This window comes from Pagrus major, chromosome 10 (genome assembly GCF_040436345.1).
Source record: "Pagrus major chromosome 10, Pma_NU_1.0".
NCBI classification, from domain to species: Eukaryota; Metazoa; Chordata; class Actinopteri; order Spariformes; family Sparidae; genus Pagrus; species Pagrus major.
Genome location: NC_133224.1, coordinates 19,439,302 through 19,454,241, shown reverse-complemented (window position 1 = coordinate 19,454,241; position 14,940 = coordinate 19,439,302). Strand labels below are relative to the sequence as shown.

Here is a 14,940-nt window from a genome sequence, read left to right as displayed (position 1 = left end):
TCACTTTAGTTGTTTTCTAGTTGGTTTCTGATGTGTTGAAACATTACATTTCTTCATGTTCAATTTTCAATTTCATGCTGTGACAACACGGTGCTTACAGTCTGGTTAGGTATAGACACAATAATCACTTGGTTAGGCTTAGGAAAAGATCGTGTTTTGGCTTACCTGATTCTCTCACCACTTACACGGTCCAATATCCAGTGGTTTTGTGCTCAAAAATGTTGAAATGTTGTCCCGAACAGTGGTCTCTAGCTTGGAAGCCATCTCACCTAGCTGCCTAGCTGTTCAGCTATCGTGCCACCACCATCCCTTCCTCCTCCTGACATGGAAGTCAGCCAATTTACATGTAATTTGAAGGTGATATGACACGTATTTTAGAAAAGCACAAAAAATATAACACATTTTCTTTTTTTATCTATTGATGCAACACAAGACAAGTGAGAGACATGGTAGGAATGACACTATGTGTGAAACAAGAAAGATACTGTTAACAATGGAGACAAGACAAGACAAATAAATGAACAAGCAAAATGAATTGGTATATTGCGTTGTATGTTGAGGGTGTTGAAAGACGGTTTGTGTGTGTGTGTGTGTGTGTGTGTGTGTGTGTGCGTGAGCGTACAATATAACAAATGTAACTTACCCTGCTCGTTTCAGTGAAGAAGCTCTGACAAACCCACTTACACTGCTTTGCACCAAACGTGCCTCTAGCAAGTTAATGGAGACCAAACCAAAGCTAAATCACAGTGAATATTGGACTTACTTTTTTTTGGAGGTGATAATAAAGCAGTATTTGTGATTTCAGCTTGTTGTGATGCCCCCTAGTGGCCATGCAGCTTTAATGTTAATTGACCTTTGACCCTACCCTTTACCATTAGAACTATTTTGTCAGTAACACATAGTCCAAATGAGGTCAGAAATCTCGGAGATAAATAACTCAGAAACTGAAACTTTATACCAAATCTGCGAAGCTAGATACCGCCGCAGCTCATGCAAAAAATGTATTTTTGTAATTTGGCTGAAGAAACCCTTTTAATTGGTTAAGAAGGGGAAAGAAAGGCCATGAAATGTGCTTAGCCTTCCAAAGTAGGACATGACAGAAAGAGTTTGAGAACCACTGGACTAACCTAAATGTTTCGTCAGAGCTTTACTTTCTATAGGCAAACTTTATAACATAAAGAAAAAAGAACACTTCTAAGATGTATGATCTTCATTGAACGAAAATTCCGCATTTTGTCCAATTGAAAGTTGTTGGAAACATTTGGGATAATATAATAATGGTCTAGTGATTTTAAGACATTTTAAAATAAACCTATTATGTTTTTTTTTTTTACCTTTACTTCAGTCTTTAATATATGCTCTTGTACATTAAAAAAGTCCACCCCAACAGAAGCTGCGCTCTCCCACAGAAAACACTGCTCCTGAAATGCCTTGCCAGTAGTCCCACCTTTAATTCTGTGACTTTGTGACATCACACATAATTAGTTTGGCACGTGAGAATTGATTTAGCAAAGCTGCTCTGCTGTTGCTTGCGGAGCTGGGTCAGGCGTGTGTGAGCTGACCAATCAGAGGGGAGTTGGTATTCAGGAGGGGGGCCTTAAAGAGACGGGAGCTAAAACAGAGCATTTCAGACAGAGGGGTGCTGCTTCACTGGACAGTATGAGAAAGCTGAGGTGTTTTTTGAGCATTAAAGCATGTAAACCTGTTCTAGTAGTAACCCAAAATAAAATTATGAACCTGAAAATAAGCATAATAGGTCTCCTTGAATGTAGAAATGTTACATACTACATATACCATATACAATACTACAATACCTGCCTCTTTAGGTATCAGTAGTAACATAGAATAACACATTATTTTCTTTCATGAAACTGTGTGTCCTCAAAAACAGGTGCAACTCTGAAAAAATATTGCTTTCAAAGTATTTGTCTGTGTTCGGTGCCAAACTTGGCCAAAGGTAATTATGTCTTTTCTGCAATTATAGATAACAGCAGTAAGAAAAAAGAAACAGCTCGACTGTGAAAGCTGAATACAGATTAAGTTCATAGTTAAGGCAAACAGTCATTTTAAGTCGAGTGTTTGGAAAATGAAAAGGAAGATGAAAATAGAAAGAGTAGAACACACGTGCATACAGATGTTATGCAGGTGTGGCAGGTTCGTTGTGTTGGTGTGAATGTACGTCTCTGTGCTGGGAACATTAAAATGGCTGGATTTTGGCCTCCATTATGTTGGTCGAGCAGAGCGGCATTAAATGAGGGACCTGCCAGTCGCCTATGGAGCGGACTCACAGATGTATGACGACATTCCAGTGTGAACATGTTGCCCTGATACTTTCCTTTTGAGGAAGTAAAAATAAACCACATCTCCTCTTTAGTTCCTGGCTCCAGGTACATGACTAATGGGGTCCGAATCATAAAAGAAAACCTGCCGAGGAGCTGCTGAAAAGGTTTCCATCTTCCAGCTCTCCTTTCTTCCATATAAAGAAAGCTTTGTTGCAGCCTATAGAAGCACACACACGACACTGCCATCTACATTTTCCACCGCCAATTCTAGGCGCTGGACAGAAAGGCTTAACCTCCAACATCCCGTCTCCTCCCTCCGTATCAGACTGAAAAGCCGAGCCACACTCCTCTGCTAATTAACTCCTCTGATGGAATTCAGGCTTGGAGGGATGCTGATCACCTTTTCAGCCAACATTTTGCCTTGTTAGAATATTAAAAGGCCTCGTAATGTTGATCTTCTGGACACAAACATCCATCCCTCTCCTCCCGCTCTCCCAGCCCCCGATTTAGCTCCCGGCGTCTGCACGTCCATCAGAGCGGCGCCGCTAAAATTCAGGTGTTGTTGTGGAAAAGTAAGCATCCAGAAGGGGACTCATTAGAGGTGTGAAAGCAGACTGATGGAGCGGGTAAAGTGAATGAGATGGATGACCTGAGCCGCGGCGGCCCCCAGGATGAAGTGGCGATGTGACTGGTGTACATGTTGCGTGACAGCTTTGATTAGGATGCTCGCTGCCTAATCCGCTCCCTCTCTGTCTCTCTGCATCTCGCTTCCTGACTCTCACACAGATGTAAAGCAGGTAGAGGGGAGCGGTGGTGGAAAATGGCGAGGGACGGAGGGAGAGGAAACATCCAGTGACAGGATGTGATGTACGTTCGTGAGCCTGATCGAGGAAATCAGCCCCACAGTTAACAGGCAGTACTTAGTTTGCCCTTTAAGATTCATTCCATGTATGATATAAACATACATATATGATTCAATATATGAAAAATAAATAAAAAACAAGAAGAAGTGTCTTTAAGCACAGCAGCTGCTACTCCTACCAGCAGCTCCGCGAGGCACAGTTGCACTTTATGCAGCACGCTAACGTCAGCATGCTAACATGCATGCTGACGTTAGCGTGTTAGGGTGCTGACATGTGCTAGTAAGTGTTGAACACAGTCATTAGTTTTGGTTGTAAAAAAAAATAGAAGTTTTGACCAACTTGACCAACCGTGCATTTTTGCAAGTCTCAGATCTTTAACAAGAAATGTGTGTCGCTGCCGCAGATGAGCTGCAGAAGAGACTTCTGGAGGGAGAGGGGGGCTTCTCAAGGAGTCTCGGCAGATGAGGAGGTGGCCCCTACACAGAATGATGTTAATGAGGAAGCATCCTTGGTCACGCTGGAGAACAGTGTGAAAGGGTCCAGCGTCAAATTTTGTCACTTTTACCAGACGTCCAAGCCTAAATTGTTGCCGAAGGCAGGGTTGTAACTTCATTACTTTTCCAATATTGGGTCTCAGTCAGGTCAGACAGAAAAAAAAGACACATACATTTAAAAAACGTTGTCTTTATTATTGCACTAAAAACAACAGTTATTTCTGAGTTTGTGAAATCAACAGACTTTTTTATTCTGTTGTCATTTTAGCCATTGAATTTCAGGGATATATAGTTAAACATGCTCTGACCTGTGTTAAGTTTCTGCTCGACTCAACATTTGAAATAACCCATCATGAGAAAAGATCTTAAAAATTGTATGTAAGCTAGTGCTTGATGCAGAGGTTACCCAGACTCAGGTCACATTTTCCAAGTCAGGATGTGCCATAATCCACGTTCTCCAGTTCCTTGTCTCTGTGTCTCTCTGCTAACAGAGAGCAACAGTGGCTGACTTTAGTTCAGAAATGGAGTCTGATAAGTCGAAGCTTCTAGTACAACACAGACGTTCCACAGAGCCCCTTTAACAGCTATTTAATGGGTTGCCATCAGATCTGGTAAAGACATTTATGGAGTCAGAGGATGAAGCCGACTGACTTTTGTGTAGACTTGCTCTTATTCTCAACAAATCCCACCCAAACACCAAAGCCAACAACTTGAAAAGGTCCTTATCCAGTCTGTGGCTCTCAGCCAGAAGCCCGTCCATTCGTACTGATAAAATAAATCTCTACAAATTTTTTTTTAGTTATTTTTAGGGCCTAAATTCAGTAGAACAGCTCAAGATTTTGCAACCCAATTGCCACAATAAATGTTTGAAAAGTTTGTTTCTGCAAAACCAAAGACAGTGTGTGTGTGTTCATGGTAAAGAAGCGGCACGTCCCCCCAGTGCAACCGTGTGGCTAATTGGTGTGTTTCTGGACAGTAACGGAACTCTGTGGCACAGAGGAATCAGATCTGTATCAGGATGTGTCTCCACAGCCAACACATGTTTGTAGAGTAAATCTGAGACGGTGTTGCATTTTCCTAATGAAACTTCATTCCCCCTTAAAGCCCAGGATTATGTGATAACCAGGAGGGCTGGTGAACGTGATTAAACAGAACTTGATTTGACATGAGAGTAAATGAAAGCATTCGTTTTTTTGAATTCCATTGTGCGCCCGGTGCAGGGGCAGAAAATTCATTTATTCCCTGCGACGGAGCCGACTCTGCCTCGCTGTAACCGAGTTTTTCCAGCTAGGATATTTTTTTGGCCTAATTGCTGCCAGTGGCTAAATCCTATCCATTTGCATCGATCTCCTTTGAAGAGAGATGCAGATGAGCTTAACGAGTGTGCTAATTATGCTCGCTCGGCGTGGGGAGCCTGCTGTAACCGCAGCTTTGTGTGTGTGTGTGTGTGCGTATGCATATTTGAAATTTTATGCCTGTGCATGCCTAAGTGTTTGTTTTTGGATGTGCATAAGTACGGGGGACAAACAACCTTAAGTTAAGGAGAGGGGGACTTAGTTTGAAAACCGTTCGGCGTATGGATTAATAAAGCTGCAGGTCTATATGTGCTGTGATTGCTTTGTTTGGAGCGGCACATACCATATGTTCAGCTCGGTGTCAGAAAAACTACCTGCTGCTGTTCCCACAAAACACAGAAAATTGAACTATTTTGCTGAAAACATCCGCGGGACAATATTTTTCAGTGTTGACATGAGAATGGAGACAAATATGATTGTGTGTGTGTGTGTGTACCTGAGGCTGTTTTGGTCCCGTGTACGTGTGTGTGTGTGTGCTGCTCTGCCAGCCTGTGTAATGGCAATGACTGGTGTTGTCTCCCCTAGCATACAATAGCCTGGACAACCAGACAAAATGTCACTCGACAGGCCTCTCTCCCTCTCCCTCTCCCCCTCGTTCGTTCCTCTTCGCTGAAAGGGATGTAATGACATGGACGAGTGACAGAGCTGGAGCATGAAAAGCTGTGACACCGGGGCACAATACGTACATTTGTGACTAAACATCTCGGAGACATGAAAGCGCCCTAACAGATAGATAATTGGCTGTGGTTGCGGCTTCTCAAAGCGAGCCGGCGACAGTGAAGAGCTGCGACCGTCAAAACACATCAAGGTTAATGGAAGAATTTCAGAAATGTTGGATTCTTTATAAAATCTCGGTAGCGGGGGGGTGGGAGCATGCCGCCCAGCAGGCAAAGCTTTCGGCACACAAAGAGTATTTCATTGCTTACAGGATGAAGCCGTCCTGAGTTCGATTTTTGCTGTATTTTCACTCTGAGATACGACAATCTCACAGTCTGACAAGGGAAAAGGTGGATAGTGCCTCCAACCTTTCTAACAGTGTGACCACAAGATCCCCATATCACGAAGCATCATTCAGAGTGAAGCGTATCTAACTTTAAAGGAAGGTATCTCTGTCTGTCTGTATGTTCCTCGCATATCTCAAGAACCGTTTATCAGATTTTCTTGACACCTGGCAAGTTTGTTGCTGAGGGCCGAAGGAAGTGCAGTGTCGAATTTGGTGAAATTAGGACACACGACTTGGACTGTAGCTGGGCTTACACATGACCTTGACTTGCTTGATCTCATGGGGAAGCAGACGTAAACAAAATGGAGATTACCGTGGTGCAACAACTTGCTGCAGTAAGACGCAGTCAACATGGGTTTTTCTATTCTTCAGTGAGAACTATAGATGAGATTTTAAGTTTCTGTCAACATTAGCATGCTAGCCTAAGTTAGCCTTAAAGGTGCAATATGTCAGAATTTTAGTTTAAAACGTTCAAAAATAAACTAAAATGAACAACAGTTCAGGAGAAATTGTAATTTTGACATTATGTTGATGAAATCTATGCAGGGCTACTGTGTTGTGCTGTGCGTGCTGTGTTCACATCTACTAAGGTTAGCGTGCTAACCAGCTAGCCCGAGGCCTGAAAACTTCTTTCTTCTGGCTGTCCAGAGCTCCTGTGACAGTGGTGTTAAAACAAGACTCATCCAGTAATCCAACTAGCTGCACGGCTAACTGAGCTAACAGCAGCTGCAGTCAGAATAGAATACAGGTAGCAACAGCACCTTGGTGATATGCTGCCCCTATTTGTTGGAGCATACATTCAACAGCTGGCCAATTCTTACATATAGCACCTTTAAGGACTAGAATGTTTACCTTTGCATGGCAGAACCATCAGCTGCTTCGGGGTGCCTCCCTCATTGGGTAATTGTGGTCCGTGTTTGATATGATTGGGGTGGCCCAGATGAGACTGTGAGCAGTTCAGGAGGCTGAAGACTGAATCTGTAAACCCCTCACATCATGAGACCCCAGCCCATCCTGGTCTCAAGGCCCTGTGCTAGGGGTGTAAACACAAACACACATCTGGTCCCCATGCTCCCAGACCGCTAGCCGCAGGGCTAACTGGGCTAACTAGCTAGTGGCAGCTACAGTCGCAGGCAGCCGGTGGTTGCTCCGGTATGTGCTGCTCCTTATTTGTTCTGAGTGTGAATTCGACAGGTTGCAAGTTCCTACATACTGCACCTTTCAACGATCACAACTTTGAGCTCTTGCTGTGGTGTCTCCTTCTGTCTCATTACCTGCTAAGTAAAAACAAAGCATCATCTTTATTTTTCTTTCCACGAGACGGGCTCATTCCACTTTATTTGCCACGCATTTAAATTCCCTCGCAGAATGAAGATGCATCGCCACCAGACACACCTAACAATATAGCTAACAAGAATAGGAAATTGGATTTTCAAAACAACCCACGGCAGTACATTAAGCAGAAAGAAAAGTGAGTCTCCATGTGTGCATACACTTATGTTTGAATGCAGAAATGGAAAGCGAGGAAGCGACATTACTTTGTCATACCCCTGCAAAAGGGTTGCATCAGGATGGAACAAAGTGTTAGGCATCAGCAACTGTCATGTAAGTGTGTAGGTAGCAAGACAAACGCAACCACTTCCCCCTCGCAGGAAGTGCTCCCTGTTTAAAGCGGCTAATGTTCCCCTTGTCTCGACTGAGAGAAGGAGAGAGCCGAACATTTTCCTCGGACGGCGGCTCGATCACGACAAGACAGGCCGAGGGCAAACAATCTGAGCCGATCAGACACATACATGCGCATGCTTCAGCTCAAACACGCCGCGGTTTGGCAGCGGTCGCTGGAGAAGAGAGGACAGGACAGGCGGGCTGACTGAAGTGAGATGGATGTTGGCTCTTGGAGGAACCTCACAGCACACGGCTGCTGGGACTTAGAGATAATTTGCTGCTTGTCTGTGAAAACAAGATGTAAAGCCATACTTCATTGTTGTTCCTCGCTGTCCCATCTGCCATGGGCCAGAGTGAAAATGACCTGTGTTTCTGTGTGTGTGTGTGTGTGTGTGTGTGTGTGTGTGAGTGAGTGGATTCTGTGCAGAGTAAAGCAAGCATCCTTCTGCATGCAACCAATCATGCCAAATTAGAGTCCACACATGCACGAGATCAGACAGAGATCGGCTCGGGTCGGGGCTCGGAAGCTCGCGCACAAACACAAAAAACTGGCCACAGGTCCAGTTCACAGTTGACGACGAAGGCTTGTGACTCATAAGGCTTATTTTTAATTAGCTACATGGTCATTAAAATGTGTTAATTGTATGCATTGTGTTAATGCTGTGTCAAAGTCAGCTAAGGACGAGGCTCGACGGAAACCGTGGTTTAGCGACACTCCGGTAATGCAGTGTGACCCTGTGTAATTTCAATATGATAATTGGAAGAAGTCCCCCTGCCCCCTCCACACACACACACATACACACTCCCTCTCTAGACAAACTTTAGCAGATGAGAAAGCAATACAGCACCCCCTTTTGGCGGGCTCTCTGCAGGGATTGGTGCATTTCCATCAAGGGGTAACAGCAGCACAACACCTCTGCCAGCCAGAAAACACATCAAACATGAGGAGTAGTTCACCAAAGCAGAGGGATTCACCAGTGTTTCCCAAATTGCAGCGATGGACAAATTGCAGAGTGCTGCACACTAATGCACCCGACGCACCGCTGAGCCCGTCATTCAGTGTTATGTGGCAATTCGGTGCACGCCGTGATGCTAAAAAAAAAAGGGCATCACAAACCCCCTTCTGAAGCCAAGCAACCCCTCTGTGAGGAAAATTAATTATTCATACTAACGCAGCACAATAGTATAATTCAGGCCTGGCATGAATAATGCATTTCAGACGTGAGGTCTTAAACAAAGCAGAGGTAGAAAAAAATAAATTAAAAATTAAAATTAAAATTAAAATGTGTTTGATTTTCTTTTGCAATGAGGGTCAGAGGATAAGTGAGCTCGACCCTAACACTAACCCTTTTTTCCTGTCCTCCAAGCTCCAAGCTTGGCACCAGATTTCACACTCAAACTAAATGAAATAATAATATAAAGTGCTTTTTTTAACTTTCGCCCTGCTTGCACTGTCTTCTGCAATCCTACATAAGTGCTCTGAAAGTCAGAACTGACCAGCCGTGGGAGTGTAACATCCCTACACGCACATATACATAGCCTAAGTGAGACGCCTGAAGGCATCGCAGTGCACGCTGAAGTGTCATGTCAGTGTCAGATCTGCTTGGCAGAGTACTGAAATTTGCCCCGTGGGCTGAAACTGTAGCACGCCATTCGCCATTTTGGCTCAAGCCTCCGAACGGGTAACGGATGTGCTCGGCAGTCGGGGAGCTGCGTCTCCCGGTGGTGGTGCCTTCAAGGACTCGGCGGACTGTCGTAATTAGCGGCGGTGTCACAAAAGCGAGACGTGTGGGACGTGAGGGAGCTGGAATGTGATGTGTCACATTATTTTAATCATTGTTTTGTATCATTTGTAGGTGTAGTGGCATATGTAGCACGCTATTTTGCTTAAAGCCTATTTTTTGTTTACATATAGTCTACATATAGTCTATATAGTATACAATTTAGCCTCATGCGCGGGAAAGCAATTACCCATAACTACGGAGTTTACAAGTACGAGCTAACAAAAGGACAGTGAAGGCAGCATCGCCGTCAGTCTTCCGCTGGTCGGACACACGCAGCTACAACAACATGACCGCTTCTGTTATTGTCCGGAGGATAGCAGCCCTGTCAGGGGCTTCGGCGGTGGCAGCCGGGGCATACGGGGCTCACGGTAGGGTCACTGCATTAGCTTATACCCCGCACTCATGCACGGGTCTTTGCACTGGGCTACATAATGAAATACAGTCCGGAACGACTGTCACGTGAACGTCTACTACTCCAGCGTCCGTTAAGAAAGATGCCAATTTAAGGTTGGCTTCCTTATCGACGCAGGTGAATAACGTTAAACGAATAAAGAATATCTGCTGCTAATGTTTAATAGGCTAGAGGTGAATTCGGCATCCAAATGACACACCTAGCAGAACGTTATTTCAGTAAAATGAAACAATTGTGTAATCAAGGTGACTCCTCCACTGTGTGTCATGGTGGAAAGAGGCTTATTAAAGCAGCAGGTCAAGTTGGAGTATGCTGAATGAAAAGGGAACTCCCATAGATTGTCGCTTTGGCAGGCTAACATTGCTTTAAAAACATTAAAATTAACTCATGCTAAGGCTGCACAGACCCTGCTGTCTTATCTAATTTGAGTAGCCTAATACTGATACTGCACTATGGCTGACAACATGAGAGACTGCAGAAGGACCACTGCTGCCAGTGCTCACAAGCATACAGTGACACACAGCTCCATGACATTAATGAGTTTATGATCCATGAAGACTTGATCACTATAATAGTGTGTTGGGAGCTCAAGGGAACCTTAAAGGGACATTTGTTGATTGCCGTTGTAAGTCTTTGTCATGTACATTGTCACATTTTTTATGCTCCATGTTTCTTGTTTCAGGGTTCAAAAACAGCGACCCTGATGACTACCAGAGAGTGGTACGTAACTGTGATGTTAAAGTTCTTCATAACTTTTAACTTGATCACTGTTGTCTTCTGCTTCAGTAATCTTGTTGGAGAACATGATCTTAATTATGCAGTTTTTAGATTGGTTTTAGAGGTACTGTAGCATTCTGTTTTTCCTCAAAGTATGCAAAAAAAACCCACACACTTCCTCTTTTCCTCTTTTCCTCTTGCTCGACGTGCTATTTATTCATCTAGATTGTTTTGGTGTGAACTGCTGAATTTTGGAGATATCAGCCGTGGAGATGTCTGCCTTCTCTCCAGGTTAATGGAACTAGATTGCACTTGGCTTGTGGTGCTTAAATTGTAAAAAAAAAAAAAAAAAAAAACACATTTGAAATAACTCATCAATAATGTCTCTTTCCAGAAATCATGACCCATTTAGGATTGCAATGGTACTATTACCATCTTCGAAAATATCACTGTATAACACAATTATCATTATTTTTCTCTTACAATGACCCTTAATGGAATGGGTGGAAAAAACTGTAATTTCACAACATAGTTTGTCCTGACAGACGTGAAACTTGATAGAAAAACCTGAAATATATACTTTAATAACACTAATAAGGTAAAATTCCTTAGATAGGATTTTCATACCATGGTATACCTTAAAACTGGTATACCACTACGGCCGTCGACTAGGTTATTCAAGACTACACTCACCAACCATATCACTGCACAGAAGGAAGCGTGCGTCTACTCATGGACGACAGGCAAGCTAACTAAGCTAGAAAGTGTTACAGCTCAAGTGAGGATGCCGTTAATGGCCTGTACCCGCAAGCATGAACCCCACTCGTCTGATAGTAGATGCACGCTTCCTTCTGTGCAGTGATACGACCGATTTCTCAATTTCACAATCTAGATGGTTAAATAGCACTACAGTTACACTGGATTTGGAGGCATTTTTCAGTCCCTTGTGCTTGACTGATGAAAGAGATGTGATAGATGCATACAGTAGCAACCCATTCAATGTCATTTTGTAGTCCATTTACACTGTACAGATCTAACCCTCTCCAAACTTTTCCAGAAAATCTCAGCTTCACTAAAATGAAGATTGTTTCTGAAAGCTCTCTCTGTCTCTGTGTGTGTCTGCCTCTCCAGCTATTTGAGACTGCCAACAAGTACCATTTCTACCACAGTCTGGCCCTGCTGGGTGCTGCCCACTGTAGCAAACCTGCTGTGGTGAGTATAGAAGCCTAATACCAACTCTCAGAGCTGGATGCACTTCAGTGTTCTTTAAAATTGAACTTGTGTGACAGTGTCAGACTGTCCTCACTGAGAACATCAGTATTCCTTTAGTTTAGTCCACAGTTACAGAGGTTAGAGTTTGGACACACCTGTGGGTAAAAGCTGGCAGTGGAGCAGCTTGTGTGTCCTAATCAGATCATGACTAATAGAATTTCTGACATATGCAAAACTTACACTGCCAAGTTTTTTTGCAGCGTAAAAGCTTTTTAAAAAATCATCAAAAAATATCTAATTGAAAACCAGCAAACTCTATGAAAGGACACGCTTGCCAGATTAGCTGTCATATACAGTATGTGGTGGCCAATTCAATCAGGAGCTCTTGGATGTCACATCTAGTAGGGACTTTTGGAGAGGACTCCAGTGATCTAACTCAGGGCACTTCTGCAGTAGCCAGGGGATCCGTGCAAAGATTGCAGAGTAGCTCAGCTAATTTTGAATTTGAAGAAATAGATATTATTTTCTGGTAGAAGAAAACAAAACACAGAGTGAAAACTAGTTATGGAGAGAGCAGAGAAGTCAAATTAGAAGCTGAAAGTGATTTTAAAACCTCCAGGCTCTGCTCTAGTATAAATGCAAACTTGACCAAATGTACTGAGGATAATTGTTAGATGCAGCCCTACTTCAGTTCAGACTGATTAAAAACACAGAATAAAAGTGTTTCTTGTGTCTCCCCTCTGTACAGGCTGGTACCCTCCTGATAGCAGGCATGGGGATGTTCTGTGGCTCCCTGTACCACCAGGCCCTGACAGGGGACCCCGGCCTACGCAAGGTGGCACCCATGGGGGGCATGGCCATGATCGTTGGCTGGCTAGCCATCGTTCTCTGAACTGTAACAGTTTACAGCTCATCCACAGGGCACCAACATGACACTAAACTGTCAGACTGTTAACGGATGAGCTGGAGAGCTCTGAGTGTTGGCTGAGAGGGTTGAAGTGCTGAGTTATGTCACACATCTGACCGCTCCCTGTCCTGGGCTGTGGGTGTCGGCAGGAGATAAGGTCACGACAGGATTATCAGTTTTCTACCATTGCTGTGTGTGTCTGACTGGTGCCCTTTGACTGTTTTGTTTAGAGTCAAAATGTATAAGCAAGTGAGTCATGCATGCATGATTTGTTGAGGTGACATTTTCAATGGTATAGCAATTTTGTACTGGGAAAGAAAATCACTAATGAGCTAAAAGAAATGTCCATTGTTATCCATAGGTATAGAACTCCATAGGTAGAACAGTATATCATGTTTCTTTATTTTTACTTCATTTTCACCTACTGCAGTAAATACAGGATATGAAGGGATTCAAATGAAATAAATACATTTTCTTACACATTGTTGGGTTCTGTCATTTCTTCACAAGTTTACCTCTCCAAGTGACTGCCAAGTGCACTTTTTGAACAGCTCCATCTAGCTATTCTTCAGCAAGGTCAAGACCAAATCTTAACTATGAATCTTCATATTTGCATCAACTCCTGAAGTTTTAAATGCACATAAAAGAAACTGTTTTTTCTGACAAGCTACTCAGTATGCAGGAGTTCGTTGCAGGTAGGCTACTCCACATTTACTTGACAGTAGTTGCATTAGAGTAGAGTAACAGAGTAACTGCTTACAGCTGCTAGCTGTAGCTGCTGTTAGCTAGTTAGCTCAGTTAGCCGTGCAGCTAGCAGTACAGACTGGGAGCTCTGGGACCGGGAGAGTATTGGTGTTCGTCATCGCTAGCACAGGAGCTTTGGATGGGCTGGGACAACCTGGTTAGCATGCTAACTTAAGTAGATATTCCTGTAATAAAATACATAGACATCATAATGTCAAAACTGCTACTTCTTCACATTTAGTTGATTTTAGTTATTTTGAACGTTTTCAACTAAAATTCTTACATATTGCATCTTTATGTGCTAATTAGCAAATGTTAGCATGCTAACACTATTAACTAAAGTGATGAAGATGGTAAACTGTATAACTGCTAAACATTAGCATGTTCGCATCGTTGGCATTTTAGCGTGCTGAAGCTCACAGTTGGCTATAATCAGTAGGCAATTTGAGGGGGATTGTAGGGGGCGCCACCCCCCATTGTTAGCAAAATGACATAAATGCATCCCCCTTTTTAACTGGCCATCCCCCTTCAATTCCAAGAAGTAGATGAAGTGCAGTGATGTTGAATATATTAGCTGATACATCCATCTGACTCACTGACCCTTAATCAGATCGAGGTTTGTGCAAGTTACAGTATAACCACTACTAGCCCTCCAAGCACCTACTGGCTATATTGTTCAGATGTTGTATTTCTCTGATCATATAGGCCTACTGTACATTATAAGTAAGGTTTATATCGAGTATATTATTGTTTATTTTTGTTCCCTCCATTGTAGTTACCATATGTGGACAGAAGGAAGTTTGTATTACCCATGCATGCAGACCTTCAGTGCTGACTCGGGTGCATGTACTTGTATCTGGATCCATCCATCCTGCGTGGATACGACAAGTAACGCCAATGCCAGTTGATCAGGTATCCTCGGTGTGTGGTTTTCAGCGAAGGGGGGATAAACCTATAGGATACACTACCTATGGCTGCTGAAGTGAAATCATCTCTCTTGCAGCGCTGAGTGTCTTCACAGCCTCAAGCATTTGATCCTCTAAGTGGCAGAACACAAAAGAGTTCATTACCCACGGCCTCCCCTTTGCCGGGGCCGTGTTCCAACCACTCGGCATTCAAATTGAAAGTGAAATCCATTGAAACACTAATTCGCCTTCCTGACTGTAGGCCCACGAATGGGGACCTTTAGAAAATAGCTGTATAAATCTCCAGGTCAATTTGCTGGGGTCGGCACATAAGCCGAGGCTCTGCTCAGACGAGAAGGCGCTATTGACCGAACACGTTGCCAATGAGCTCTTGATCACGACTCATAAAACCCTCATTAGAATTAAGTAGCTATTGGGAAGCATTCTGCTGTTCCAGGCCCAAGCAATCACACAGCTCGGAAAGCTCCGACACCCAGTCACATATCTCTGACTCACAACTTTAAATTTACAGAAGACACCTGACTCAAAGTAATAGGGTGTTCCTCACTGTCGGATGCATATTCGACGCGCCATCAT

At 43.4% G+C, this 14,940-nt stretch overlaps 1 protein-coding gene across 1 annotated transcript; it reads left to right on the top strand.

The window, feature by feature from the left end:
- Nucleotides 1–9,684: 9,684 nt before the first annotated feature.
- Nucleotides 9,685–13,174, top strand: tmem256 (transmembrane protein 256). Its single transcript, XM_073474971.1, has 4 exons — nucleotides 9,685–9,814; nucleotides 10,541–10,578; nucleotides 11,707–11,787; nucleotides 12,536–13,174. The coding sequence occupies exons 1-4, from the start codon at nucleotides 9,733–9,735 to the stop codon at nucleotides 12,677–12,679; spliced, it is 345 nt and encodes a 114-aa protein (XP_073331072.1). The 5' UTR covers nucleotides 9,685–9,732; the 3' UTR covers nucleotides 12,680–13,174.
- Nucleotides 13,175–14,940: the final 1,766 nt, after the last annotated feature.

Coding starts and splice junctions, on each gene's coding strand:
- tmem256 (XM_073474971.1), top strand. CDS start 9,733: ATGACCGCTTCTGTTATTGTCCGGAGGATAGCAGCCCTGTCAGGGGCT. Junction 9,815..10,540: donor CGGGGCATACGGGGCTCACG/GTAGGGTCACTG, acceptor TTCTTGTTTCAG/GGTTCAAAAACAGCGACCCT. Junction 10,579..11,706: donor CTGATGACTACCAGAGAGTG/GTACGTAACTGT, acceptor CTGCCTCTCCAG/CTATTTGAGACTGCCAACAA.